This window comes from Cokeromyces recurvatus (assembly GCF_025118155.1).
Source record: "Cokeromyces recurvatus strain NRRL 2243 chromosome Unknown BX663scaffold_1, whole genome shotgun sequence".
In the NCBI taxonomy this organism is placed as follows: domain Eukaryota; kingdom Fungi; phylum Mucoromycota; class Mucoromycetes; order Mucorales; family Mucoraceae; genus Cokeromyces; species Cokeromyces recurvatus.
Window position 1 is genome coordinate 1,418,432 of NW_026251387.1, and position 27,060 is coordinate 1,445,491.

Genomic DNA, 27,060 nt, shown 5'->3' on the forward strand with positions numbered 1-27,060 from the left:
ATATGTGCCTATTATTTGTAATAGAAGTATAGTAGTATAGATCTTTTCTTTTTTTTTTTTTTTTTTCTTAAGAAATTTGCCACCAGGGCACAGGAATAGTTTATTATTTATCGGCTTCTGCCATTTTACCAAGAAGATGAATGATATCAGCAGGATTTTCAACTTGCCAGTTAGCCATACTCCTTTTCATGGAAGGACCGACGGTGATGGTGTAAAGAGAAGATTTAATATCATTCCATGTGACTGAGCTTCCCTCGTTTAATTGATCTTGATAATGAGCAAAGTACATTGCAGAAAGAGTACGGAACATATCTTCATCCGTCTTGTCATCACCAGCACAAATGATGAAATCCGAATTAGGGGATTGAGAAATGATACGTTTTACAATTTCACCTTTATTGATCATCATCGGACGTACTTCCAAATTTTTTTTACCTACTAAAATTTCAACGGGCATCTTTGAAACAACTGAATTTTCTAAATGGTTTTGACATTCTTTAGCTTGGAATTGACCATACTCTTCATCAGCCATACGATAATGCCAGGTAATTGAGGACTTTTTATGTTCCACAAAACTACCTTCTGTACGTTCTGTGTAATAATCAAAGATTTCCGTGACATCCTTCTTCCAACTCATATCAATATCATCCAACACATTCGTCCATTGAGAAGAGCCTGCGGCTTTAAAGAAACAGCCATGTTCAGCACTTAAGCCAAGGTTCTTGACATGACCGAGCCATGCCTCAAGACAAGCCTGATCACGACCAGAGACAACCCAGACTTCATTACGAGGATCATTACAGAGGCTTTGAAGGTAATGGAGCATTTCAGGAGAAGGTTTAGCATCGGTAGGAACAGAGACGATAGGAGTCAGGGTACCATCATAATCAAAGAACATCAAACGTTTATTTGATTTCTTATAAGACTGAATACACTGATCAAGGTTTAGAGGATAAGTCGCCTGAGATTGAAGAGAAAAGTTCTTTGTACTCTCGACCAGTTGACGAACAAAGGATTTAGCCCAGAAGGCAGCAGAATGTTCAAGGACATAATTGATAAGCTGAGTATGACGAGCCGTCTTATCTTCAGGGGTCATTAACAGGGCCTCATTGATTGCTTTAGCGACACCAGCATAATCAAAGGGGTTGACGATTAAGGCAGCACTTAAGGAACCTGCAGTACCAGTAAATTCAGATAATATCAGAGGACCATGGGCCTCTCTCTGACAAATGATATATTCTAAAGAGGTCGTGTTCATACCATCGCGTAAACTAGTAATTAAACCAACATCAGCGACAGAGAGTAAAGCATAATATTCATCACGATCAATATCTTGATGATAATAATGAATAGGAGAATGTTCAAGACTACCATACTGGCCATTGATATGGCTTACAAGCTCAGATACCTTGGTTTCTAATTTGGAGTTATCACCATGTGTAGGTGTTGTTACTTGAATCAAGACAACTTCCTTATTCCATTCAGGATAATCATGCAAGAATTTTTCAAATGCATGAAGCTTTTGAAGAACACCCTTTGTCGCATCCAATTTATCACGACCAATAATAATCTTTTTACCAGCGTACATATCACGAATGGCCTTCATCTTTGTCGCTACTGCAGGTTCACTACGGAATTGTTCAACACGATTTGCATCAATACCAATAGGGAATGTGCCTACGGATACAATATGTCCATTGACATTAACACCTGTTTGAGTGGATTCGCAACCCAGTACACGAGTACATGATCCAATAAAATGTCTAGCATAAGAATAAATCTAAATGTATAACATCATATTTTTTATTATTAACAAGCTAATTACAAGATAACATGACATCATTTTTTTTTTTTTGATTACCTGGAATCCAATTAAATTTGCACCCAGCAGACCTTGAAGAACTTCTTTGCGGGCTATTAAAATGTGTAGAAAATAAGAAGAATGTTTAATGCCCAGGAAAAAAAAAAATGTATGTAGATATCTGTATATGTATTTATATAATAACTTACTTGTTAAACAACGAAAGATTTCTGAACTCGGGAAAGTGGCATGGAAAAAGAGACCAATAGAAGCATCAGGAATTTTCTCTCTCAACATTTCGGGAACAAGCAGTAAATGATAATCATTGATAAAAACTATTTAAAAAAAAAAAAATTAGAAAAAAAATGCAGACTGAATTATGTTCATTGTCTATTATTACTGATATCTCCAGGACGATAATTGCTAGCAATAGTGTCAGCAAATTGGCGATTTACAGCAACATAATCTTCCCAATATTGTCTTTCAGCTGTACCATCAGAATCATTAGTCCAAACTAGATAATGAAATAAGGGCCAAAGAACTAGTGTATAATGACATTTTTTAGATTAATAACAGATATATAAAATGAATATATCCCATTTTTTTTTATTTTATTTTTTTTTTTTACCTTCTTTACAATAACCTTCATAATGACCTCGGGATTTACTATCCAAAAAGATGGGTATAATATGACCAGATTCCATTAATAAAGCTTTGATCTTTGCCCTATCTTCCTCTGTCAAATTTTCAGCAGGAATAATCTTTTTTGTAGACTCATCCTTAATAGGGCCTGTCCAACCGATATGTAAAGTTTGGTATTCTTCATTTAAACTTTGAAGACCTGAATTAAGAGCTACATGACCTCGATTTTGAACAATTAACCATTCAGCGGCACGAAACTTGACGCGCAAAGTACGACTACGAACATGATGACGACCTAATTTAGACACAGGAGCAGCAAGAAGTTCTTGTTCTTCATTAGGAGTCTTATAATTGCTATGAGGAGAGAGAGGAGGAGTATTTAAACTACCATTTGTTACCACAACTTTAGAAGATTTTGAAATATGATAAGGAATTTGATGAGTTACATTGATAATACGACCTGAAATATGAGGCATTTTCCCCGCCAAAGGCAAATAATTAGCTACTTTTTCTGCTGTTAACTGTGTCATTATTTATATGTATAAACAGTATTATCCCTTGAACTATGTATATAAATAAAAAAGAAAAGAAACAACAAAATAAATAAAAAAAAAAAAAAAAAAAAGTATATTAAATAATTGTAGCGGGAATAGAATTATCATAGTATGAAATCGCATAAACTCATCACTTTGTTGTAATTTCGGAAAATTCTATCAATGATCTAATTTGAAAACCGCTGCTATCTTTTAAAAGACAAATAAATTTTACTTTATTTTTATTTTTTATTTTTCCCTTTAGTAAGAGCAGAAAAAGAAAAAAAAAAGAAAAATGTTATTTTATTAGTAAGTTTGTTGTTGCTATAATAAATTATAACTGTATGAAAAAGAACAACAAAAAATGAGCCATTTTTCATTTATTGAATATCTCTTTTCCCAATATCTGTGTGACAACATTATGTCATCATCACTCTATATTTATATACCGCAGAAAAAAAGGGGGGAAAGAAAAAAGAAAGTATAATGAATTTTAGTATCATGAAGGAAAGTTAGCTTTATATGATACAATTGAATACATTTCATTCTATGGTGATAAACATACACATTTATACATACATTATATACATATATATATGGATATGGATATGGATATAAATATATATATAATGCAATGCCTAAACATGATATTTAAAATACAGTTAAAAAAAAAAACTTGTATTATGTAAACTGCATATTACGTCTTTTATTTTATACAAATATGGTAAAAATGATGACTATAATATTCTTTACGGGAAAATGGAGTGCGTTTATTCAATTGTGCTTGTTCTCCACCTGTTACATAAAATACATCTCTTTTTCTCTATTTTCTTCTTTTCGACTCATACCATTAGTAACTTATGAAAGCTGATAGTCATAGTATCATTCTTTAAACGACATTATATCTATGTCTATATTATACAGTGATTATTAGAGTATAATAGATGTTATCTTCAAACAGAAATGGGATTTAAGACTTGAATAACAAAAAAAAGTAATCATAGATATAATAGCAACTCATGCCAAAAGTCACAACTCCCTTCCCTTCTTTGTATCATCCTAATATGAGTAGCTAAATAAAACTTTCAATCAATAAAAAAGGTATAGGAAATAAGTGGACAAACATAGTCGCTACAGTTGCATTGAAATTATAGAAACATGATACTATAGACTGTTATTATTCATATTAATAATATCCTTCAAGAAGGATACTTGTAATAGAATAGCAATACGCGATTCTACATAATACAAGAATGATAGATATAAATATACAATACTTCATGATAGGTGAAAGTAGTAATTCCAAAAGATGATTGGACAGAATTACATCTAATATTACAAAGGAGGAGGGGAAAGAAAGGGTTCTCTTTTATATACAAACAAATTTGATACACTTTATTTATTTATAGGAATCAAAGATGATGATGGCACTTCAACTTTGGTTACTGTTTATAGGGAAGAATTTTTTTTTTTCATTGCGGAGATGTATAAAGTCAATCTTATCCAACCAAATTCCCCAGAATTGGCATCATTTCTCCTTTTTCTTTCAAAATAAAAGAATCTGTTTTCTACTATCTACAAAAAAGAAGAAGAAGTAAAAAATGGAGTTAATAAAAGCGTGAGAAATAAAGTCCCCTTTTTTTGATCTACAAGAAATTATTATTTGAATAAATCTTTCTTTTTATGGGCATATTATATTTATTAAATTTTGACAACTTGACATAATTACGGAATTAGTAAAAAAAAAATTTTTTTTTTCAATTTACTAAAATTGTCTTAAAAAAAAAATTTTGTTAATAAAAAGCGATCAACAATAAACAAAAAAGCTCTTTTTTTTTTTTATCTTTTTCTCTTGCTGAAAATAAGATTCTTTTTTTTTATATATATTTTAAAGAAAACAAGCTTATATTTCTTTTAAACTTTTTATTTTATATTAATTTATTATTTCTTTCTTTTTTACTTTTGAAACTTTTTTAATTCTTTTTTTTCGTTGTTTTATTGAAAAGAAAAGAATATTAAATTTCTTCGTATATTAGGAATTTCTTTGTGAACAAAAAAAGTAAATTTTATTCGAACTATCCGGGTCTCTGGCCACAACTTTTACGTAATAAAGAACAAACAATTTTCATCTTCTTTCCTCCACCAATCCCACCACCTTCTTTATCTTTTATTCAAGAAACTTTCAATAATTACAAACCAACAAACTAAATCTTTTGTTCTCGGGAGGATTTATTATTATCGCCATACAATTAAAACATCAGACTAGTCATGAATAATACTAAAATAATCAAGCCTGATCTAAACGATTCAAACAGTACAACGATCGAATTTACAGAAAGTTATTACTCTTCTGCACCTTCTGAAGTTGAATCTGCTATTATTAATGAAAAAACTAAATTACGACGTGGCCTAAAAGCAAGACATATTCAAATGATTGCTTTAGGTGGAACAATTGGTAAATATATATAAATGTGTGTATATGTGTGTATATGTGTGTATATGTGTGTATATGTGTATATGTGTGTACATATGTGTATATGTATACATATATGTATATCTGTGTATATATACATTTGTGTGTGTATATATTTAAAGAAAGAAAGAAAGACTTATTTCCTTTTTCTTTTTAGGTACTGGTTTATTCATGGCTTCCGGTAAAGCTATCTCAAATGGTGGACCCGGTGGTGCGTTGGTTGCTTATGCTATTGTAGGTCTTCTTGTTTTTTGCGTTATGATGAGTTTGGGTGAAATGGCAGCTTATATTCCAGTTTCAGGTAGTTTTGCTCACTTTGCTAGACGATTCGTCGATCCTTCTCTTGGTTTTATGATTGGTTGGATTTATTGGGTCAATTGGTCTGTGGGTGTAGCAGTTGAATTAACAGGTGTAGCCATGATGATGGAATATTGGGTGAAAGATGTGAATAGTGTCATCTGGAGTATCATCTGTCTTGCCCTTCTTGTCTGTATTAACGTATTCTCTGTGAAAGGTTATGGTGAAATTGAATATTGGATTTCATTCATTAAGGTATTGACCGTCATTGCCTTTGTTATCGTCGGTATCTGTGTTGATACAGGTGCGGCTGGTGGTCATTATATCGGTACAAGTAACTTTCATTTAGAAGGTGGTGCAATCCCTTTTGGTTTCATTGGTATCTTTAATGTCTTCATCACAGCCGCTTTCTCTTTTAATGGCGTTGAGATTGTCGGTATCACGGCGGGTGAATCTGAAAACCCTCATAAAACAGTACCCGCTGCCGTTAAACAAGTCTTCTTTCGTATCGTCCTCTTTTATATTCTTTCCATTTTGATTATCGGTCTTATCATTCCTTATACTGATCCTGATCTTCTTCATGGTTCAAGTAATGTCGCTGTCTCTCCTTTTACCTTGGTCTTTAAGAAGGCAGGTGCTGCTTGGGCTGCTGATCTGATGAATGCCATCATCTTGGTCACCATGATATCAGCTGGTAATTCAGGTGTTTATTCTTCAAGTAGAACTCTTTTAGCCTTAGCTGAAGATGGTTCAGCTCCCAGTTTCTTTAAACGTATTAATCGTTGGGGTATTCCCATTTGGTCTGTTCTAGCTACCTGTGCTGTCGGTTGTCTTGCCTTCTTGACAAGTTTGTGGGGTTCAGGTGTTGTCTTTAATTGGATTACAGCTATTCCTTCTGTCGCTGGTCTGATCGTCTGGGTCTCTATCTCAGTGACTCATATTCGTTTCCGTATGGGTCTAAAGGCACAAGGTCGTTCCTTAACCTCCCTTCCTTATGTAGCTCCCTTTTTCCCCTTTGGTGATATCTTTGTCGTCGTGGTGGGCTGTATCGTGATCGGTGGTCAAGGCTATCAAAATTTCCTTCCTCCAGTCGATGTCAAGAACTGTATCTCTGCCTATCTCTCTGTCATGTTCTGTTTTGTTCTTTACTTTGGTCATAAACTCATTCGACGTCCTGCTTTTATCAAGGCAAGTGAAATGGACTTTGAAACCGGTACCTATAAAGAACCCGCTTTAAAGGTCAGTGAAGGCGAAAAATTGAGTGATGATATCATGTCTGTTCCCATTTGGAAACGAGCACTGAAGAAGGTTTTTAATATTATTGCATAAATAAAATAAGCCTTTTCATTTCATTTTATTATCATTATTATTGTTTTAGTATTTATTTATTTATTTATTTTTTGTTCCTGTATAAACAAATGGGAACTAGTTGTAAAAAAAAAAAAAAATGAAATTGCTGAACGCTTTGTATAACATAGTGGATAATACGTTCTGCTATTATTTATATAAGAAATGGAATGAATTTACTTTCAAAAAAATAAATCGAATATTACCAAAAACAAGTTAAAGTGAAAAAAGTGCTAATGTAAATAAATACTTTTATTTATACATACAACTTTATTTTTATTGCTATTAAAATAAGGGAGAAAAGGAAGGGGATATTACAGATGGTCATATGATCTACCATTTATCAAATTCTAAACCGACACGATAACCTTCTTCTATTAATTTTTGAAATCCTTCTGGAGTATTATGATTAGATCTGAAAAAGCAGTTCACCTTTGAATTTTGAATACCACAAAAACCAGCAATAGCAACATTGAAATAGTGATTTACCATGTCATCATATTTATACTTGCGAAAGACTTCAGCTGAAGCACCTGCCAATGGACACCAGAGGACCTTCTTTGACTTGAGCTTAGTATCAGGAGCGCCATAAGCAAAACCATAATTCCAAACACGTTCAACGTAGCCCTTCAACATAGCGGGCATACCGAACCAATACATGGGGAAAACAAAGATGATAGAATCATACTTGAGTAACCTTTCCATTTCCTTATTCACTTCCTCAGAAAAATGTTGTTCAGGCTCTGACCATTGGGGCTCGTCTGGTTCTCTCAGGATGGGATTAAAGTTCTCTTTAAATAAATCCAAGGTATCAACAACTTCATGTCCGCTAGCTTTTAAGCCCTTTTCAATTTGAGACTTGATTTGATAAGTTAAAGAATTTTCTCTGTGATGAGATAATACGATAAGAATTTTCTGAGCTGATTGTTTAGTCATGGTTAAGTAATATTATTATTATTATTATTATTGTTTGTAAAAATAATGAGCATCGTTACTACTATAAAATCAAGTTTTTATATATACATATTTAAAAAGTATTATTTGATTTAGACAATTTTTACTAATCCTTACAATCATTAATAAAATGAAACATTCTAAGAAATTTATCATTTTGTTAAAAATATTCTTATTGGATAACTGCATGTATTATTGTAAATCAAATGTTTTAGATTACGAATATCTTTACAAAATAGGTTATCATTTAGCAACTAAGATGATGTGGGGGCCTTTTATTTTTATTATTATTTGCTCTGATTCAAATTACTCCTTAATAGATAAAATAAAGTCTGTATTTGATATTTAATGTGGTAATAAAATCCTGCCCCCCACACATACACTTGGAAAATGTGTTGATTAGTATGATGAATATAGCAGTTTTGTTACGCCAAGCAATGCATTTAAGAACTATTTGTTACCTATTTGTATAATGTTATTATACATCATAATAAGACTATTTATGATTGTGATATTATTTAATAAGAAATAAATAAATGTATTTTAAAATGAATCACGTTTCTGAACAGAGTAAAAAAGATGGATGTATATATATATATAAAAAAACGTATAATAATTCATATAACGAGTTGCTCTAAAAGGAATTCTTTTGTAATATTACAATTTGGTTGAAAATATATAATAGGAATAATAATATTTATACTGATATTTATTCTTATTATTCATAAAGTTGTAAGTTAAAAGAGAGTCAAGTGAATATGCCCTTTTACTTACTTTAACTATATATGTATATAGAATTATATAAAGTGTTATATGTCTATAGTTATAGCAATATGAATAATAAAAGAATGATGCCCCATTAATTTAACCTTATCAGGCATCTTTGTACAGACAAGACTATTTAATTGCTTCTAGTTTTTTTTTTGGCGTTTACTGCTCTTATTCATAACCTAATATAAGAAACCGTCTAGTATTTACATTCTCCTTTATTGTAATATATAGCATAAATGGAAATGTTTAGAGTTGTATTGATTGTATACTGTATAATAATGGAATTATACTAAAGTCTATAAATAGAAAGAATTTATATAAGCAGCAGCAGAATAAAAAAAAAAGGGGGGAAACTTGGAATTTAATATGTATGATGATCTTATATCTAAAGTGTAACAAAGGTAAACAGAGTCATATCATTAAATGTTCACTAATAGAAAACAATAAGCCACAATAAAACACTGTGCCTATTAGAAGCCTTTTGTTTATATGGAAAAAAAAAATATAAATAGGGGAAGAAAAAATTTATTTTTGCTTTTCTTTTTCTTTTCTTTCTTTATGAAAGTGATATTCTGAGGATATTGGTCACTATAAACAATAAATCGTCAGTGATATTCTCCGGATAATGGTCACTCTAAATAATAAATCCCCCAGTGAAGTTATTTGGATGTATTGGTCACTTAAAATATTCAATCCCGAGAGTATCTTTCATTTGGAGTTTTCACGTCTCTCGTTAAATATGACTGTGAAAGGAAGCACATAATGATCAACCTCCACGATTGGTTGCTTCTGGAAACAGTAGTCTTTTTTATTATATAGAGAAGCTACTGGCTAATTGGATCATTACCCCTTTTTTATTATTAATTATAAATGAAAAAAAAAAAACTTTTATGTAATAACGACTTGTAGAAGAAGATTCAATACTAACTAAATGAGCTTTGTAGTTGTTTATGTACTGTATTGATTATCATTTTTATAAGTTGGTGTAAGGATTAACAAACAGGATTGTTAAATTAGTAATATCAATGAGAAAACCAGGTTTTGGCTGTAATATTTTAATTAAAAATAACGATGTAGACCCATCGTGATAATAGGCATTTTGTACTATGAAGTTGTTACTAAAACAAAAGAATCAAACCCAATGACTGAAGGTTATATCATATTACCAACAAAGCCTTTAAAAGTCATGATGGATAATTTTATCGTTAAAAAAAAAATAAAGGGATTAATTAAAAAGAGTATAGTATTCAGGATTCTCCATTCAAGATTAAATTTGTAACTGATCACTACAAGCTAATTTTTCAATATTATATGTTGCAAGGATAACATGGAGAAAAGAGTTAAAAATTTTAAGATAGATAAAAATGAACATTAATATTAAAGTACTTTCAGTGTTTGTTCAAGTTTAGTGGGTAAAACAGCAAATACTGAAGACAAGAGATGTCCTTATTCTAAAAGTCAATAAAGAAAAATAAAATGAGAATCTATAACTAGATAGCTGCTTAATAAAGACACCAAGGATATCATGAAATAGAAATGCTTCGTTTATATCACCTTTATTGTTATATGTCTAGTAAGATATTGAAATAAAAATGAATATACAATTATATAAAATTGAAAAGAAGACTAATAAGATTTATGAAGCCGAACAATAGTTCTAAAAGTTGGTTATTTTATTTGTAGTTTTAAACTATGGTTGTGATTATACAAGAATATCAAAGACCAGAGAAGAATTAAAAAAGTATTAGTACCGACTGAATCATACTTAGTATCTTTAATTAAAATGTAGAATATCTTTTAATTCATAGATCATAACGAAGTGAAGTATGTAAAAATTAAACTATTTAAACCCTACCTTTAATATTATATGTTGTGTACTTGGATACTTTTAATTTAAGGTTAAATAAAAAAATCAATTAACTCTGATTACCTTATTTCCATAATCGTCGAATTATTATAATAATCTATTTAATATTAGATAGTCGAGACATCTTACTAATCCCCATCAGTCAATAATATAGCATCTCAAGTCTACCTTAAAAGCCTGATAACTTAAGTCAATACTTTCCTTTCTCTGCTGACACAGTATTACTTTATATTGTTTTTATTCTATCTTAAAATAATCATAATAATGTTATTATAGAAAGAGGTAAATAAATACCTAAGCTTATGAAAAAAAAAAAAAAAAAAAGTTGCTATCTCCTTATTACCTGAAACAAGAATATAAAAACAAACCAAAGTCCAAAAGAACATTCAGAGCATAGTAAATTTATTTCAAGAGGACGAGGAAATTAAAATCGTTAAAAATAGCTCTCTTTGTTCAATTTTTAGATCTATAACAGACACCACTACAGATGGACTTAAAAAAGCCGATCAAAATATTATTACAAATATTTGGAATAAATTTAGATGAAGTGTTTGATTTCATTGATTACAGCAAACTCAAAAGGCAGAAATAATTGTTATATAGTATTCTAATATCGTTAAACAACTACCAACTAAACAACATTCACTCATGGATCCAACCGTCAATACCGATCCTCCTTTTACATCACTTTTGAATCCTTCGAATTCCAACCTGGAAATGAAGGTTGTTCATATTAAACTTTGGTGTCACACCCGAGCTGATGGTGCTTGTCTTTCAGACATCTCAAAAGTACCAAACATCTCTGTCGAAGATCATCTCGATCAGATCGCTGATCTCTACGGAGGGACAAAAAACCTCTATGGTACTAAATTTACTGGTCGTCAGAATACACAATATATTGAAGTGTATCCTAAAACTGAAATTAAGAACGATTTTCTCTCTAACGGTGTGCTGTATGAAAAGTTTAACATTAGACTTCTCCCATTTGGTCCAACTGATGTAATTTTAGATAATCTTAGAACTACTTTAGAAAGACATGATAAAGTTTTGGACGTATCATTAAATTATGATACCCGCAAAAGTTGGTTTTTGAGTTCTGGTTCGGCCGTTATCTAACAACTGAAGGATGGTCAATACAATCCTCTTCAACATTCTCTCTCTAGGAAGGATGGTGAATATTGTTATACTACATTTCCTGATATGCCGACATGGTGTTGATACCGTCACGGTGATGGTCATACCAAATACGAATGTAAAAAAAGTCTTGGATTGCACATTATGTTATTCTTGTGATCGATATGGACATAAGTCCGCTGATTGTGACAATCCCAAGTCTAAGACGGCTACCACTATTGAAAGTAAGCAATTTAAGAAAGTTAGAAAAACTTCTGCTGATCTTGATGGCCTAGCTGAACCTTCGGTTGGACTTTTAAAATCTAAATAGGCCCCTCATGCTGATAAAGAGACTCTTGAAGATAAACTGGGCAGGAAAGAAGGCGGTCAAAAGAATTAGAAGAACACTATTCTTGGTATGAACTTTACAAAAGATGATAATATGTCAACTAGTGATGAGTGTTATATTCCAGGGGATGAAGATGAAGAGGATTCTGATGCCTTCATGGATTATGTTAGTAACGGTGAGATAGATCAACCTACTAACCCTACGTCTGACAATAATGACAACTCCGTCAGTATTACCTTATAAAACTTTTGTAAGCTCCACCCCCAGCCAACCATTCACTTATGGATAATAATGGAGCAGAAATTTCTCAGGGAATTAATGCTGGTGTTTCCTTCCATATACCAAATGATGATAATGGTGGCAATATAATTCGACAGAAGAAAAATCCTTCATAGCACTAATCTGATTCTAATAACCAATGATCGGAAAGAAATTACAAATTTAATTATGGAACACTAAACTGCAACAATTTTAGTTAAAACAATCTCTTCAATAGAACAATCATTATATATTCGCCACCTTCGAGAACAATGACTCGTTATTATTTGCTTTTAAGAAACCCATGCCTCTCCTTCTACTATTACTTCTCTAGATATCCAGTTCCAAGCTCAACAAACATTTTGGACTCCCACACTGTGGTATCGTTTCATTTTCTACTCAATATATTCTAACACAGGTTACTACTGACCATATATTTACTTCAGATCGTTTTATTTTATGCAAAGTTCAACATCCTCATATTTTTTACATACTCAATATTTACACTCCCGCAAATTCCAACAATGACCGGCAAGAATTTTTTCAATCTGTGTGTGATATGCTTTATCAACTGTCGGACACTATTGACTTACACTATTTAATCATTTCAGGGGGGGTTTTAATTATGATCTCGAATGGGATATTATTAGCAGCAAAGGATTATACGAAACCTCAAAAGATTGGATCACCTTTCTCAATGACCTGTTTATCAATGCCATGTTATATAACAGCTTGAATACTATCCCTATTTTTCAACGTTCCCATAGAGTCTTGTCGACTATTGATTATATATATTATGGTTCATCTTTACATAAGCTGATCACTAATACCTCTATAGACTTTATTAATCCACAATGGCCAGATCATACTTTTCTTTATACTCAGCCTCAGCCAGCTGGGTGAGTCAAAAATGGGCCCAGGTCCGTGGAGAGGGAATCCAGCTTATGCGTCCAACAAAAACTTCCTATACAACTTGTCAGCACGACTTTGGAAAGTGTTGAAACAAGACAGGTTATCAAATACTAATACTCAATTGCTATGGGAGGAAATTAAAATGACGACTAAACAATGCATCAGATCATTTAGAATTAAACATGCGTCCTGGCGTAAATCATCACTTAAATTACTTGAAAAGAAGAAGAATAGGTCGCTTAGACCTAAACTGCCTACGGGCATTTCTTTACACGCTTTTTGCCAAAAATTAAAACAATGATTGCTCAACTTTAAAAAGAAATTGTGGAAATAGCAGCATTAAAGTCAGGAGTCGCGTGGAGAGAACAAGGGGAAAGCTCAGCTAAATACCTGAAGACAGTTCACAAATAGCGAACCGCTCAACAGTACATGTCTGGATTAAAATCAACAACCAATACAGACGCTTAAGAATTATCATCTTCTCTTTCAAGATATTCTACAACAACACCAAGCGGTTTTACAAGCCTTTGTATGGCCACACATCCTGGCACCACCGCTGATACAGAACGCCTGTCTTTCGAATGGCTCCATTAATACCTCCACAAGCTCCGTACGCTGGCTTCGCTTTCCTGTGCGTAACCTTCGTGTTTATTTTCTGCCTCGACTGGATGATCATGATAACTTCTCCTCCTTATCAATTCAACAATTTTGGAAAGTTATCATGTATCACCACGCTCGTACTTTTTTTTTTATCGTTCACTTAATCGGTGTATTTCACAAGAAACTCCTTACTAAATTCAATTCTTACTCCTCTACCTACTCCCTCTGTGGCTCTGGGGAAGACTCCCTCTACCATTTTCTCGTTTTGTGTCCCATTAAACAGCAAATCTGGCAAAGAGCCCTCTCCATCTACTTTCCATATTTGTATTTCTCACCAGATTGTCTATATTAAACCCTTCGATATCTACGGCATCCTGATTCAATGACTGATATTGACCTCTACTTAGGAATCATCTCCACAACTCTTTGACAACTTTGGGATGTATATTGGAAACCATGGTATTACTAATCCTGTTCATTTCCCTACCACAGCTGTCTACAATATCATCCCTAGGATAGTTAGTCAAATTGACAAACTCAGCCGTCCCTACAAAGAATCCGAATAATGTCAGTTTTTTTCCCCCACTACTTTATCTATTTCTCTTCATTTTTTTTTTTTTCGTTTCATCAAGTTAACTAAATAAAATAATAATTCACAAAAAAATAAGAAAAAAAATTAATGAAAACTAAAAAAGTTCATTTATTGTGCATAGTTCAATCATTTTGACCTAAGGAGTTGTAAGCTTTATGAAATTCGCCTTCACTACTCTCCCCTCCCCCATTGTTTACCAAACAACAGCAGCGATATTTTCAACGTTCTTTATTAAAATAGCAAATAAACAATAGACAAATTCAAGGTAAAAATCATCTTTTGGTGTTAAGCGAATTACATTGTTTAATATGAGATTGGGTGTATTTGACCGTTTCCAATAAAGTAGTAGAGGGAGGGAAGAAGGGGGATATTTGTTATGATCAAATTGGTTTGTGTCAAACTTCTTTTTCTTTCGTGCAAGTTGCCTTCTGGTTATGTGAATTACACCATTGTATACCAAGTTTTCTAATAAATCAAACACGTGACCCGCAAAGGCTTAGAGACCTTCAGTAACGCCTTGGTGTTTATTTTTTCTATTGCAACAATAATAATGTACTAACGATATTCAATATTTTTTTTCTTCAAACAGGCACTGATATTCATCATCGACTTGCGTTGTCTAATATCATAATTGCCCTCTATTTTTTTTTTCTTTTGTAAAATATAGATAGTGATTATCGTCTTTGCATACAAAAAAAAAAAAAAGAAAATCAATTAATAATAATTTTTTTGAATTTCCGCTATCTAATTATGATTTTTTTTTCCCCCTAAGCTGTGTTTCTTCATGATAAATATTATTAAATAAATAATATAATCAGTATATGAATATACAATTATAAAAATAAAATTTATATAATCTATAAAATACATACCTAAATTATGTTAGCTGATGCATATGGTAAACTGAAAACAAAACTTAACTATAACAATGGAGTGCTTATTTTTTATTTTATTTTATAATGTCCATTCATTAGATTTCTTATTGAAGTTATTACTTGTTGGTGATTCTGGAACTGGAAAGTAAGTTTTGTTTATAGCAAGTTACAATAACTGTATTTTACTCAACGTATTTGTACACACTTTAGATCTTGTTTACTACACCATTTTCTTGAAAATCAATGTAAGTTTATCTATCTGTAACGTTTGTATGCATTGGCTATATACAATATGTATTTATGATAGTTAAAAAGGATTCTATAAACACAATTGGTATGGAATTCGGTACACGAATTATACATATAGCAGATAAAAGTATAAAATTACAAATATGGGATACAGCAGGACAAGTAAATGAAAAAAAAAAATAAAATAAAAAAAATAAAAATAAAATAAAATAAATGATAGTAGCGTCATATCACATAATAATGATATTATTTTATATAAGGAACGATTTAGGTCATTAACTAAAAGCTATTTTCGTGGAGCTGCTGGTGCTCTGGTTGTATATGATATTTGCAAGTAAATAAAGAAAGAAAGATAATGAGGAAGAGGAGATGCATATAACTAATTATACTATCTATAAAAGTCGAGATACATTTTTAGGTGTAAGGTCTTGGTTAACAGATGTTAGAACATTAGCAAATCCAGAACTAGTCATTATATTAGTTGGTAATAAGAATGATAAAAGTGATGAAAGAGAAGTCTCGTATTTAGAAGCAAGTCGATTTGCACAAGAGCATGGTAAATAAAACATATTCTTGGATAAAATGAAGTAGATTATATAATACCTGGATACATATAGAAATGATGTTTTTGGAAGCAAGTGCACTAACAGGTGACGGGGTAGAAGATATGTTCTTTAAATGTGCAAAATCAATTTTAAGTAAAATAGAAACAGGTCAAATTGATCCTGAACGAAGTGGGAGTGGTGTACATTTTGGTGATTCAAGTTTAAGGCGGATGACACAGAGAACAAGAATAAGAAAGAAAGAGAAATCATGTTGCTTTTGAAAAGGAAAGAAAACGCATTCTTTATATACACATTACATTTATTAAACTATTTATCTATATCATTGTCATTATCACTATCATTATCATTATACAAATAATACTATTATAAATATATAAGAACTAATTTTATTTTTATCAGATCAAACATACATATTTTTAATCCTATTAATACATGTATATCTATTATTATTTCTTACGTAATCTGCTTTACCATGGAACAGTCTTTCCTTGGTAAACAAAGAATTTATTATTATTTTGTAAAGTTAGCAAGCTGTCCTCGGATAGATTCAGCAGGAGGTGTTGGTTTCACGATCAGAGTTGCCGACTCTCGACCGATAATTGATGGGTATCAGCATAAATGACAATAAAATAGGAGAAAGGGGATGTCCTTTAAGTTTTTATTCTGTAGAATCGGTAGATAAAAACAGTAGGGTAATCTAGATGCTTGTGTGAGTGTTTATTCAATGTAAACTGACCGAAGAACTTTATTGATCCAAGATGATCTCCTTTTACATACATTTATCGTTATTTGTTACTTGTATGAATATAATCGTATGAAATTGTCGGTTTTCTGATCCACTGGTACCTGGACTACTTACGGAGCCCAATATTACAGACTATAAATAATGATTGTAACCAAGACCTGGTGGCTCTAGGTCTTTCTTTCTTACGAATAATGAAAACCCTACATTCTACGTATCCTAATCACTTTACTTGGCTTTATTATTTCAAAAATGATAGTTCACTCACTCCACCAAACTCACAGAAATGCTCCTTATTGTCCTAAGTAGTTCGAATCTGGGATATTCTCCATGAGGATTGTTCGTTCCAGGATCATTCAAGTTAGGTGAATCATATCCTAATCTGGATGATCATCTTAGTAGTCTGATAGTCTATTAGTGACCTTTCTTGTTAAATGGAACAAGTTTATAGCTTCTTGTTTATACATTCGCCCAAAAACTAAGCGTGTCTCAATATATCCCACTTTCATGTTGATGTCCCATTTTTGCATTGGTGTCCCAGTTCAATTTTGAAGCGACCAAATTTTTTCTCATTGGCCCAACCTAGTTTCTTTGACAGTAATAAAATATTACAGTGAGCGCTGTATCATATCGCAGCGACTGAGATTCATAAATATTTAATGCAGAAAAAAAAAAATAAAATAAAATAAATAAATAGTAATAATTGGCTGTAGACTAAGTTTGATGATCTGGTTAGACTTTTAAATATATTGTATTTTTAACTATACAACAGGAAATATTCAAGACCTGAATAACCATTTATTCTTTAGTAACTAGTGTATTACATTGATAGTGTTGAGCGTAATTCACAGATCAGAAAATTTTAAAATGCTGTTTAACATTAATTATATCTCTGATCTGTAGCTAAAAATATATATTAATTCTTTTGGGAAGCTTTCAACATTTCATAGAGAATCTACTTTTAGGAGTGTTTTTTTCCTTATTGAATAATTTTGCTATATTTAAAAAAAAATAAATATACTGGAACATTGTGTAAAAACACAATATCTTCCAGATTATAACTTTTGCTCTTTTAATAGTTACTCATGGTTCGCTCTGTATACGCATTTCTTAGTCGTGAATTTGATCTTTTTATATGTTATTTTTTTTCCTCTTTTTTATTATATTTAAAGGAGTTACAGCGGTACCAAGTACAGCTTATAGTAGTATTATGATATAACCCTTGATGCCCCCCTTTTTTTTTCCTTTCAATTCATAGCATTGAATAAATATATACAATACGCATACTCTTCTTCCAGCTTAAAATACTATAATTTACATTATAGCATGCTTTATATATTTGTATATATTTTTGACAAATAATACGTGTTAAATTACATTGTTCTGGACAAAGATTTATTTTTTTTGGGGAAACACAAAAATGATCAACAAAAAAGAAAAAAAAAAGTGGATGATCAGTTCAAAAGCTATTCTGAAAATGGTAAAAATTATAACTTGTAATTAAATAAATAAATGAAAGTTTATTTTATTTCTCCCTTTTGCATCCTTATCTTTTCTTACATGTAAAGTATATTTGAAGTTACTTTATTATATAAAAAGTGTCGTGCTCTTTTTTATAGTTAAAAATAATATTATAGCATGTTATACATTCTCTAATAGTCATATTCCCTCATTTGATAAAACGTTATTTACATGCTTAAATAAACATGTACAAGTTTCAAGTATGTATGTATGCTTCTCCTTTGTTTATATCTGCATGAGGCTTTTCTTCTTTTTCTTCTCATTCTTCTCATTCATTTCGCCTCCTTTTATTCTAGATTCCCCTTTGTAAAAAATAAAAATAAAGAATACATTATAAAAATATACAATTTTTTAATATAATAATTCTTATCAAAGTGTGGAATAATTAAAAAAGTAACGGTGTGAGCTCTGTGTTTCCCCCCCCCCACTTTATATTAATAAAATTGTATATTATATTATTATTATTATTATTGTTATTATTGTTATTCTCTCCTTAAAAACAATCGGACTTCCTTCCTCCGAAAGTAGTACAGTACATTGTACAAAAATAAATAAATTATGCATACGATTCAATGCAATATGAATAACTTGCCTAAATTTACACTATCTCCTTTTAATTAGTATATCCAAGCAAATTCAAATTAATATAAATAGGGACCTTTTTCTACAATTAAATTTTCTTTTTTCTCTTTCATTATTCACACACAAACCCTTCTCTCTTCTTATAATCTACTCTACTTTTTTATTATCAAAATTTCTGGTGACCTTTGGTGAAAAATATTTAAAAGTTAAGGAACCCTTAAGAGATTTGTGCTGTTGAAGTATGCAAGTTGTATTAAAGATCTGGGGTGAGGACTTGTCCAATGGCAGAAGAAAAGAAGAAAGATGTCAAGACTCCCTTGCGTTTGGAAGACCATGACACAGCCCCCTAGGCCATACTTCAGCAGCAGAGTTTAAATATTCAGCAAGCTCATGAGGTTATTTTTATATATATATATATAGATACATATAGGACTCATTTTTCTCTGATATTACTTGGTTATGGTGGTGCTGAATAGACAAACCAGCAATAGGTAAATAAATATAATATAAATTATATCTAACATTAAAATTAACTAATACTAATTTTATACTAAAGAATAAAATATAGGTAAGTAAATCTACTAGCCTCAACAGGAGGAAGGCTACTCTCCTGTATATTATATAAATTTTAATAAATATAATAAATTATTTAATTGTCACATATAATATCGTCTTTTTTTATTATGATTATTTTTATTATTTGTTAAATATCATGAGCAATAAATCATAAGCCTTTAGTTTCTTATAAAAAATAATAATAATACAATCTCAGCATAAGCCTATATTATATTAAAGTATAAGAATGTAAAAGAAAGCAAGCTATTGAGAATGATAATAATATAAATATCAATATAATCAAGTTTAATAAAAAAAAACGTGTTTATAATACGCTTTATATTATAGAATTAATTATACTAAAATAATTTTCAAGTTTTCAAAATTTGAACATTTCTATTAAACATCATTATTACGATTATTGACAAAAGATTCCAAAGTAGGAATAAACATCTGGCTTTATAAGTGTAAACATCTACTACATTATCTATGTATACATTCTTCTAAAATAATACATGGAATGTATATTTGTATATTTATTTATGTATCTAGAAGGAAGCATCAGAAAATGTATACAGACTCTATATGCTATATGTAAATTAAATAATGGATATTAGCAAAGGAATTTATAACTAAATTTAACAAGTTAGTATATACACGTAATCTAACAGTTCTTAAGGTCTTTATTATGTCTTTATATTAGTAATTTGAGGTATGATGTGCAAAAGTGTGAAATGAGTAAGTTACAAATTAAATTGAACTTCATTGACCCATCTTACATGAACGAAAATGAGTGGATCAAACATCCTAAATAAAATAGATAAACCTCATTAAATCAAGTATTCTGAATTGATAGAAATCCAATTTTATAGGTTTATTCTTATATTTTACTATCAAAAAGGCTGATTCAATATTATTGATGTATTCAGGCACCACCAATCCTATCATTGTCTGATTATGTAATATAGCGTGTCATATATGGCTTTACTAAAGTAAGCATATCAAACTATCCATTATTAATAAGAAGACTTTTTAGTCGATATTTTGTACTGCTGAATATTGTTAAATCATTGTTTTATAAATAATAAGACGGTTTTTTTTAACTCATTAATAGTGGTACATTGAAGCAATAATCCACCTACTAGTAACTCTTAATAAAGTATTTTCTTTTTCTCTCTTTTTAATACTAGATTTACTCAAGGAGAAAATGAGTGTAAATACCTTCGTACATCTGATGACAAACTCTTATGTAATGAATGCGCTTCAAACTTATATTTGTTTTTTTTTTATTCTATGTCTCACTGTTTTCTGGAAGTAGTATATAATTTTTTTTTGACCTACAATATGTCGCATACTCTTTGGACTTTATTATCTTCACCATAATAAGATCTCTCCTCCTCCTCTTTTATTCGTACTGCCTTGATCAAATGATTATGCAGTCATTCATTTAATATCTGAAGATATAGTTCTTTTCCTTCTCTTTACCACCTTTTTTCCCTTTTGACTATCAAAAATTGTTTTTTTTTTTTTTTTTTTTTTAGTTTCTTTATTTCTTCCCCTTTTTGATCTGACCCGAATAATAGAATATTATTTTATCATGTGTTTATTGTCAATAAATATCGTATAATTAGTTTTTTTTTTTTTTTTTTTTACCCTAGTAAAAAAAAAAATATAGTGTTGGTTCCTTGGCAAAAAAAAGAATGAAAATGATTTAAAACACAGTTTTTATTTTATAAATATCAACTATACATGTGCAGCAAATTAAAACAAAAGTCTTCTATTTGATTTCACTCTGAAACATGTATTTTTTTTTTGTTAAAAATAGATTCACGTGTAGAAATACACAACAGTATTTTTTTATTTTTTTTTTTTTTTTGACAGAAATAAAATTGAAGCAGTAAAATAAAATAAAATAAATTAACATTTAGTATAATTAATAAAATGTACATATTTATAGTGTATTAATATATTATATAACAAGTAAATAGTATTACTATTTTTTTTTTTTTTTTTTTTTTTTACAACTCATTTGGTTTGCTATCAAAGTCTTTTGCATTTGGTTTATCCAATGGATATTGAGCAGAATATTGAACAGAATAGAGAGTCTCAGACATATTACCAGAACTTGAAGGAGATGTGACATCAGTATAATGCATATGTTGATAATTATTATTATTATTATAAGTTCCTTCTTGCGGAGTATAATCATAGTATCCACCATAACCATCACTGCCTGGTTGACTATAGTTTTCTTGATAATCTGCCACATGATAAGGATCATTTGGTACTGTTCCATATAGCATACCTGCTGCTGCTGCTGCTGCTGCTGGTTGTGGTGGTGGCACATAATGATGGTTTGTATGATCAAAAGGTGATAAAGGTTCGTTTGAAGCAACGGTTTCACCTGCTGGTATATTATGAGTCGTTGTTGCAGCAGTATTATTATAATGAGAATTAGGACCAAAATCGTTCTGAGTCATATTAATCGTATAGTCATCTTGACTGAACTTGGCTTTCTTATTATTTTTATGATTTGATAATCTTCCGCGTCGAATAATGAAGGCCAAGAGGCCACCAATCAAAACGAGACCGGCAACACCGCCTACTACAGAACCTGCAATAACACCTGCCTTATTTGAGTTGCTGGGTGTATTATTATCTTGTTGAGCATTTTCCCCTGAAGATGTAGGTGCAAGTGGATTCGAAGAGGAGGAGGAGGAAGAGGAGGATGATGTAGTAGTAGGCTCATTTCCTTCATCTGTTTGAGTAGAAGTATTTACAGGTGGCTGATCTAATGAACTAGTTGCGGCGGGTTCATTAGTAGAACTTTCATTGTTGCTAGAATCAGAGGAAGAACTTGCGATTATTGTAGTTGGAGTAGCAGGTCTTTTTGTAGTCATAGGAGGTTGTTCATGAGTTGTTGTTTGAGTATTATCTTCTATACTTGATGTAGTACTAGGTGCATTATTTTTAGTGGTGGTAGTATAAACTATTTCGGTGTTTATGGGAGCAGGAGGAGCGGCAGTAGTAGTAGGAGGAGTTGTTTCTCTTGCTTTTGTTGTTGTATGTTGAGCTTCTGAAGTGGTAGTAGGTTGAGCTTCTGAGGTTGCAGTAGTAGTAGCAATAGGATGGGCTTCTGAAGTAGTAGGATTGACTTTTGAAGTAGCAATAGGATGAACTTCTGAAGTAGCAATAACAGTAGCAGACTGTGCTTCTGCTTTAGTAGTTGTGGTCTACGATAATAATAAAAAAATCAGTAACGTAAATTATAATAGTATTTATCTTAGTATTACTTACTTCGTCATAATCAGGGTCTTGATTGATGGCTTCAGGATCTTGATTAGTGGCAGTAGAGTCTATAGGAGTAGTATCCACATCAGTATCTTGATATGTAGTGTCCACAACATTAGTCGATGAAGTATCATAATGCGTTGTGTTTAATTTGGCATGTACTACATAGCTGCAGGTGTATAGAATTAATAGTACACAAATGGTTAATCTATTTGAATTTAAAATTTTCATCTCTTATTCTTAAAGAAAAATGAAGTATTAAAAAAAAAAAAATGAGAAAAAGAAAAAAATATTTATTTAAATTTTATTTTTGAACCTTTTTTTTTAGATTTTTCCTATTTAAAACTAAACAATTGAAGCTTCTGAGTTTTTTTTTTTTTTTTTTGCTAAAATTACTGAGGAAAGTCCGTTTGTTCCAGGTCAACTTGGAATCTGCTCTACCTGTCAAACTAGTTTTTTTTTTTTTTTTAATTTTGTTTATGTATAATAGTTAAATTAAAGTTCATTAAGAATAGATTATATAATATGAAATATTTGATGTAATAAATAGTAATTTTGGACTATATTTTTCTTTTTTTGGGATTACCTTTTTTTTTTCTTTTTCTTTAAATTTTGTAAACAAAAGAAATAGTAAGATAATAATTCTTTATTCATTCATTTATTCAAATGCCGGTATAAAAGAAAAAAAAAGACTATTTAATAGGCTAATATCTGAATTAGCTTAATTGAAATGTGTAAGAATTAATAATAAACTTTTTTTCTTCAAGTAATTGAAAGTCAAGTGATAGCAGCAAGCATTTATACAAACTGATGAAAATATATCACTCTAGAAACGCACAGACCTATCAAACTAAGCAAAAACTGCAGTAACTACAAAATAGCAACCGACCCTTTCAGAAACTTGACAACAAAAAAAATTAGAACCAATGGGCGATCTTTAAATGTTTACAGGTACTTGTAATTGTATAATCAAATCTTATTGGCAGTTTTTTTTTTTTTTGAATATATACTGTTTTGTCAGGATCACCACAGTTTTTCAACATTATAGATTAAACACCTTTATTAGGAAATTGTATAGAAAAGATAAAAGTAAAAATAGCATGGATAAAAGAAAAAAATATCAATCAACTGTAGAGAAAGAGAATATGCCAACAATACAATCATCAGTCGTCAATACAAAGTTAAGAGAGAAGCCTTCTGTCAAATAGATGTTGATGTAGTCAGTTTGATATATTTATAAAAAAAAAAAAGGCTACAAAGTTTTGTTCAATTAAGCAACTTGGTAGCAGACTTTATCATCTATGTCTACTATAACAGTTTACATTGTTAATTCACGTTATCCAACACAAGTAAACATAGTGTCTATCTTTTTTATTTTTGATTCATCTAGAAAAGGAACTAATGAATAAACTCCTCTTGAATTGTACTGTAAAACTCAGTCAAACAAGGTACTATTTTTTTTTTTTTTTTTTTTTTCAGTTGTAGTATGCGTGTGCATTTCACAGGTAACTATACAACATTGTACAACAATTGTATTCCCTTAAATTTATGAAGATTTTGTTATAACATGCTTTTTTTTTTCATAAATGTGTGTGTATTTATAAATTCTTTCTTTTTGATTTTTTTTTCTTTTAAAAAAATATAAAATCCTTTCCTATCCTTTTTTTTTTTCGGTCAATCATAAAATGAGATTTGTTAGTAGTGTTCAAACTGCTTCTATTCTTTTTTCCTTCCTTTTTAGTAGTTCAATTTCAGCCTTACAACCGTCAGAACATAGATCTTATTTTTCAACAGTCATTCAGTCAAATAACGTTTATATTATTGGTGGTTCTAATGTATAGGACAATCCATCTATTTATAACAAATAAATTGCTGATATAAATTGAAAATAGAATACATTACAAGTTCCCATCCTTAACTTTACATATGGCATCGATATACATGCACCTAATTGGCAAATTCGTACAGGGCCTTCTCCTACGGATCATGTCTTGAAGCCTTTCACATATGGCGTCGCCTTTCAAGGAGCTAAAAATCAAGTGTTTGTTCAAGGAGGAGAAGGCACAAGTAGAGAAATGCAAAATTTAATGAAATACACACCAGCCATAGATGGTTGGGAATATGGTAATATAAACATTCTTATTCCTTTCAGCAGTAGTATAAATTCTCAAAGATGTATTGATTTATTGTAGTTTATCAAGAAGCTGCTGATAGACCAGCACCTCAATACTTGATGACTGCTTCAGTCAATCCTTCTACAAATATGGCTTATTATTATGGTGGGCAACCAACCAAACTTGGTGCATCAGCGGTAATATATTCAATATGTACACAATATAGATATTTTATAGCTAATTTTTTTTTTGCAAGTCTAACGATTTCACCAGTTTTGATACTAATACTGGTAAATGGACAAAGCTTTCTCCTTTATACCCTAAAGCTCACCGTCCAGGACGCTCTGCACACTCATCAAATATTATGTAAGTAAAGAAAAAAGAAACGAAACAAAACGAAACAAAGAAAAAATGACAAGTAATTGATTCGTAATAACTATTATTATACAGTAACAATCGAGTGTTTATTATGGGTGGATTAACAGATAGTGCAAATGCTACATTAGATCGAGTATTAGCAGATTTTAAAAGTGTTCTAAGTAAATAAGGAAATGAAAGAAAGAAAGTATATAATTTTAACTTTTTATTGACGTCTTTATTTTATTTTGTTCTAGTATACGATATTGCTAGTAATACTGCTGTATCCATTGCTACGTTAGGTGATATTCCAGATGCTAGATTAGCGTAATTTTCTTTTTCCTTTTATTATTATTCACGTTGAATACATCATATAACTCATTTTCTTTTCTTTTTTTCCTTTTTTTAATAAATAAATAGATATTCCACTGCTTTAGGTATAGTAAAGTTAACAAGATTGGCTAAAAAAAAAATATTGGAATATAATATTTTATTTTATATGATAGGACTTGATAATAGATCGATAGTTATTTATGGAGGATATTATTATCATGGTAAATCAGGATTATTTCAAGCTGCATCAAATGATGTCTATATTCTTGATACATGTACTTTAACATGGAGAAAGCAGCCTGTTACTGGAACTTCTTCTCCTGGTTCTCTTTATGGTCATAATGCAGTGAATATCAATAATTATATGGTTCTTTTAATGGGAATGACAAATGAAGTGAATTACAATGAAAATATTTATATCCTTGACATGAATCAATGGAAATGGGTAGATAAGATAGATACTCAAAATAGAGTAGTGGGTGATAGTGATACAATTGCTTTATCATCAACCTGTCAATTTCCTTTACCAAGTGTGAATTCAACTGATTTTTACCCTCTTGATTATGATTTTAGTGTTCTCGATAATCCACTTCGTTCTATGACGTCCAATTCAAAGAACCATAAAGGACTTATCATTGGTCTTTGTGTGACAGCCATTCTTTTATTATCTATAGGCGGTGCTTATATGTATGTAAGACGTATTCGGAAGAATGCCAGAAGGTTAAATCCTAGATGGATGCGACCTATCCCTCCTTCTGGTCATCATCATGATAGTCACGATGTATTTGGTGATGAGAGAGATTATCCGTTATTTGTTTATAACAAGGAATTAGATAATAATAGAGCTGGAGAATCCTATAAAAATCAAGTTCACGAAGAAGAAGTAAAAATCTATACAGCAGCTGATCATGAACAATGGGAACAACAGTCACAGAATAAAGACGATATTTGGAAACGTATGAAAGGTTTAAATCATCATTCCTCCATTCCCAAGTAATAATGGATGGACAACGCCTTTTTGATGATAATTTTTATTATGCAGCTTTTTTTTTTTTTTCTTTTTGAATTTTCTGCATTAAAATAACTTTTTCTTCTAATGATCATTATTTGTAATCAAATTGAATTCCAGCCGTCTTTTTTCTTTCTTTTTTATATTCATAAATAATAATAATATCTTAACTTGTTAAATACAATAGCCCTATTTCTTCTCAGGTTAGTGCTGCATGCTTCACTCTTATTATCAAATCCAATCTGTCTGAGTTTATATTTCTGAATAAGTAAAGAAATCATTGTACTATTCGCATAAGGCATGCTATATTATTTTTTTTTTTTGAAAGAATTTAAGGAAGCTTTATTTAATCGGCGA

At 30.6% G+C, this 27,060-nt stretch overlaps 8 protein-coding genes across 8 annotated transcripts; 5 read left to right on the top strand and 3 right to left on the bottom strand.

Moving 5' to 3' along the window:
* Positions 1 to 66: 66 nt before the first annotated feature.
* On the bottom strand, positions 67 to 3,024 carry BX663DRAFT_446092 (glycosyltransferase family 20-domain-containing protein). Its single transcript, XM_051523679.1, has 5 exons — positions 2,430 to 3,024; positions 2,202 to 2,342; positions 2,011 to 2,136; positions 1,862 to 1,914; positions 67 to 1,780 (listed from the first exon to the last, which is right to left on the bottom strand). The coding sequence occupies exons 1-5, from the start codon at positions 2,971 to 2,973 to the stop codon at positions 104 to 106; spliced, it is 2,541 nt and encodes an 846-aa protein (XP_051387994.1). The 5' UTR covers positions 2,974 to 3,024; the 3' UTR covers positions 67 to 103.
* A 1,843-nt stretch (positions 3,025 to 4,867) lies between these two features.
* Positions 4,868 to 7,108, top strand: BX663DRAFT_539389 (amino acid permease/ SLC12A domain-containing protein). Its single transcript, XM_051530716.1, has 2 exons — positions 4,868 to 5,431; positions 5,607 to 7,108. Exons 1-2 carry the CDS (start codon positions 5,245 to 5,247, stop codon positions 7,073 to 7,075), a joined length of 1,656 nt encoding a protein of 551 aa, XP_051387995.1. The 5' UTR covers positions 4,868 to 5,244; the 3' UTR covers positions 7,076 to 7,108.
* A 201-nt stretch (positions 7,109 to 7,309) lies between these two features.
* BX663DRAFT_492711 (NAD(P)H oxidoreductase) lies at positions 7,310 to 8,108 on the bottom strand. Its single transcript, XM_051525254.1, has one exon. The coding sequence runs from the start codon at positions 8,027 to 8,029 to the stop codon at positions 7,427 to 7,429; it is 603 nt and encodes a 200-aa protein (XP_051387996.1). The 5' UTR covers positions 8,030 to 8,108; the 3' UTR covers positions 7,310 to 7,426.
* Positions 8,109 to 11,333: 3,225 nt separating this feature from the next.
* On the top strand, positions 11,334 to 13,416 carry BX663DRAFT_566612 (uncharacterized protein; the record flags this gene model as incomplete). Its single annotated transcript, XM_051532091.1, has 5 exons — positions 11,334 to 11,784; positions 11,849 to 12,043; positions 12,233 to 12,322; positions 12,740 to 12,785; positions 13,017 to 13,416. The coding sequence occupies 5 exons, from the start codon at positions 11,334 to 11,336 to the stop codon at positions 13,306 to 13,308; spliced, it is 1,074 nt and encodes a 357-aa protein (XP_051387997.1). The 3' UTR covers positions 13,309 to 13,416.
* On the top strand, positions 13,102 to 13,582 carry BX663DRAFT_566619 (uncharacterized protein; the record flags this gene model as incomplete). Its single annotated transcript, XM_051532092.1, has 1 exon — positions 13,102 to 13,582. A coding segment is annotated over exon 1 (267 nt), but the record flags the coding sequence as incomplete, so codon positions are not given.
* A 1,664-nt stretch (positions 13,583 to 15,246) lies between these two features.
* Positions 15,247 to 16,605, top strand: BX663DRAFT_492718 (ras-related protein rab-4B-like protein). The gene is made up of 7 exons (XM_051525255.1): positions 15,247 to 15,407; positions 15,484 to 15,529; positions 15,595 to 15,629; positions 15,692 to 15,795; positions 15,894 to 15,967; positions 16,035 to 16,189; positions 16,251 to 16,605. The coding sequence occupies exons 1-7, from the start codon at positions 15,389 to 15,391 to the stop codon at positions 16,457 to 16,459; spliced, it is 642 nt and encodes a 213-aa protein (XP_051387999.1). The 5' UTR covers positions 15,247 to 15,388; the 3' UTR covers positions 16,460 to 16,605.
* A 5,012-nt stretch (positions 16,606 to 21,617) lies between these two features.
* BX663DRAFT_482253 (uncharacterized protein) lies at positions 21,618 to 23,933 on the bottom strand (the record flags this gene model as incomplete). Its single annotated transcript, XM_051524409.1, has 4 exons — positions 21,618 to 22,832; positions 22,897 to 23,059; positions 23,477 to 23,493; positions 23,901 to 23,933. The coding sequence occupies 4 exons, from the start codon at positions 23,931 to 23,933 to the stop codon at positions 21,618 to 21,620; spliced, it is 1,428 nt and encodes a 475-aa protein (XP_051388000.1).
* A 553-nt stretch (positions 23,934 to 24,486) lies between these two features.
* BX663DRAFT_492727 (uncharacterized protein) lies at positions 24,487 to 26,823 on the top strand. Its single transcript, XM_051525256.1, has 8 exons — positions 24,487 to 24,725; positions 24,783 to 25,014; positions 25,083 to 25,201; positions 25,261 to 25,370; positions 25,455 to 25,543; positions 25,619 to 25,688; positions 25,782 to 25,798; positions 25,868 to 26,823. The coding sequence occupies exons 1-8, from the start codon at positions 24,576 to 24,578 to the stop codon at positions 26,689 to 26,691; spliced, it is 1,611 nt and encodes a 536-aa protein (XP_051388001.1). The 5' UTR covers positions 24,487 to 24,575; the 3' UTR covers positions 26,692 to 26,823.
* The last annotated feature ends 237 nt before the right edge of the window (positions 26,824 to 27,060 follow it).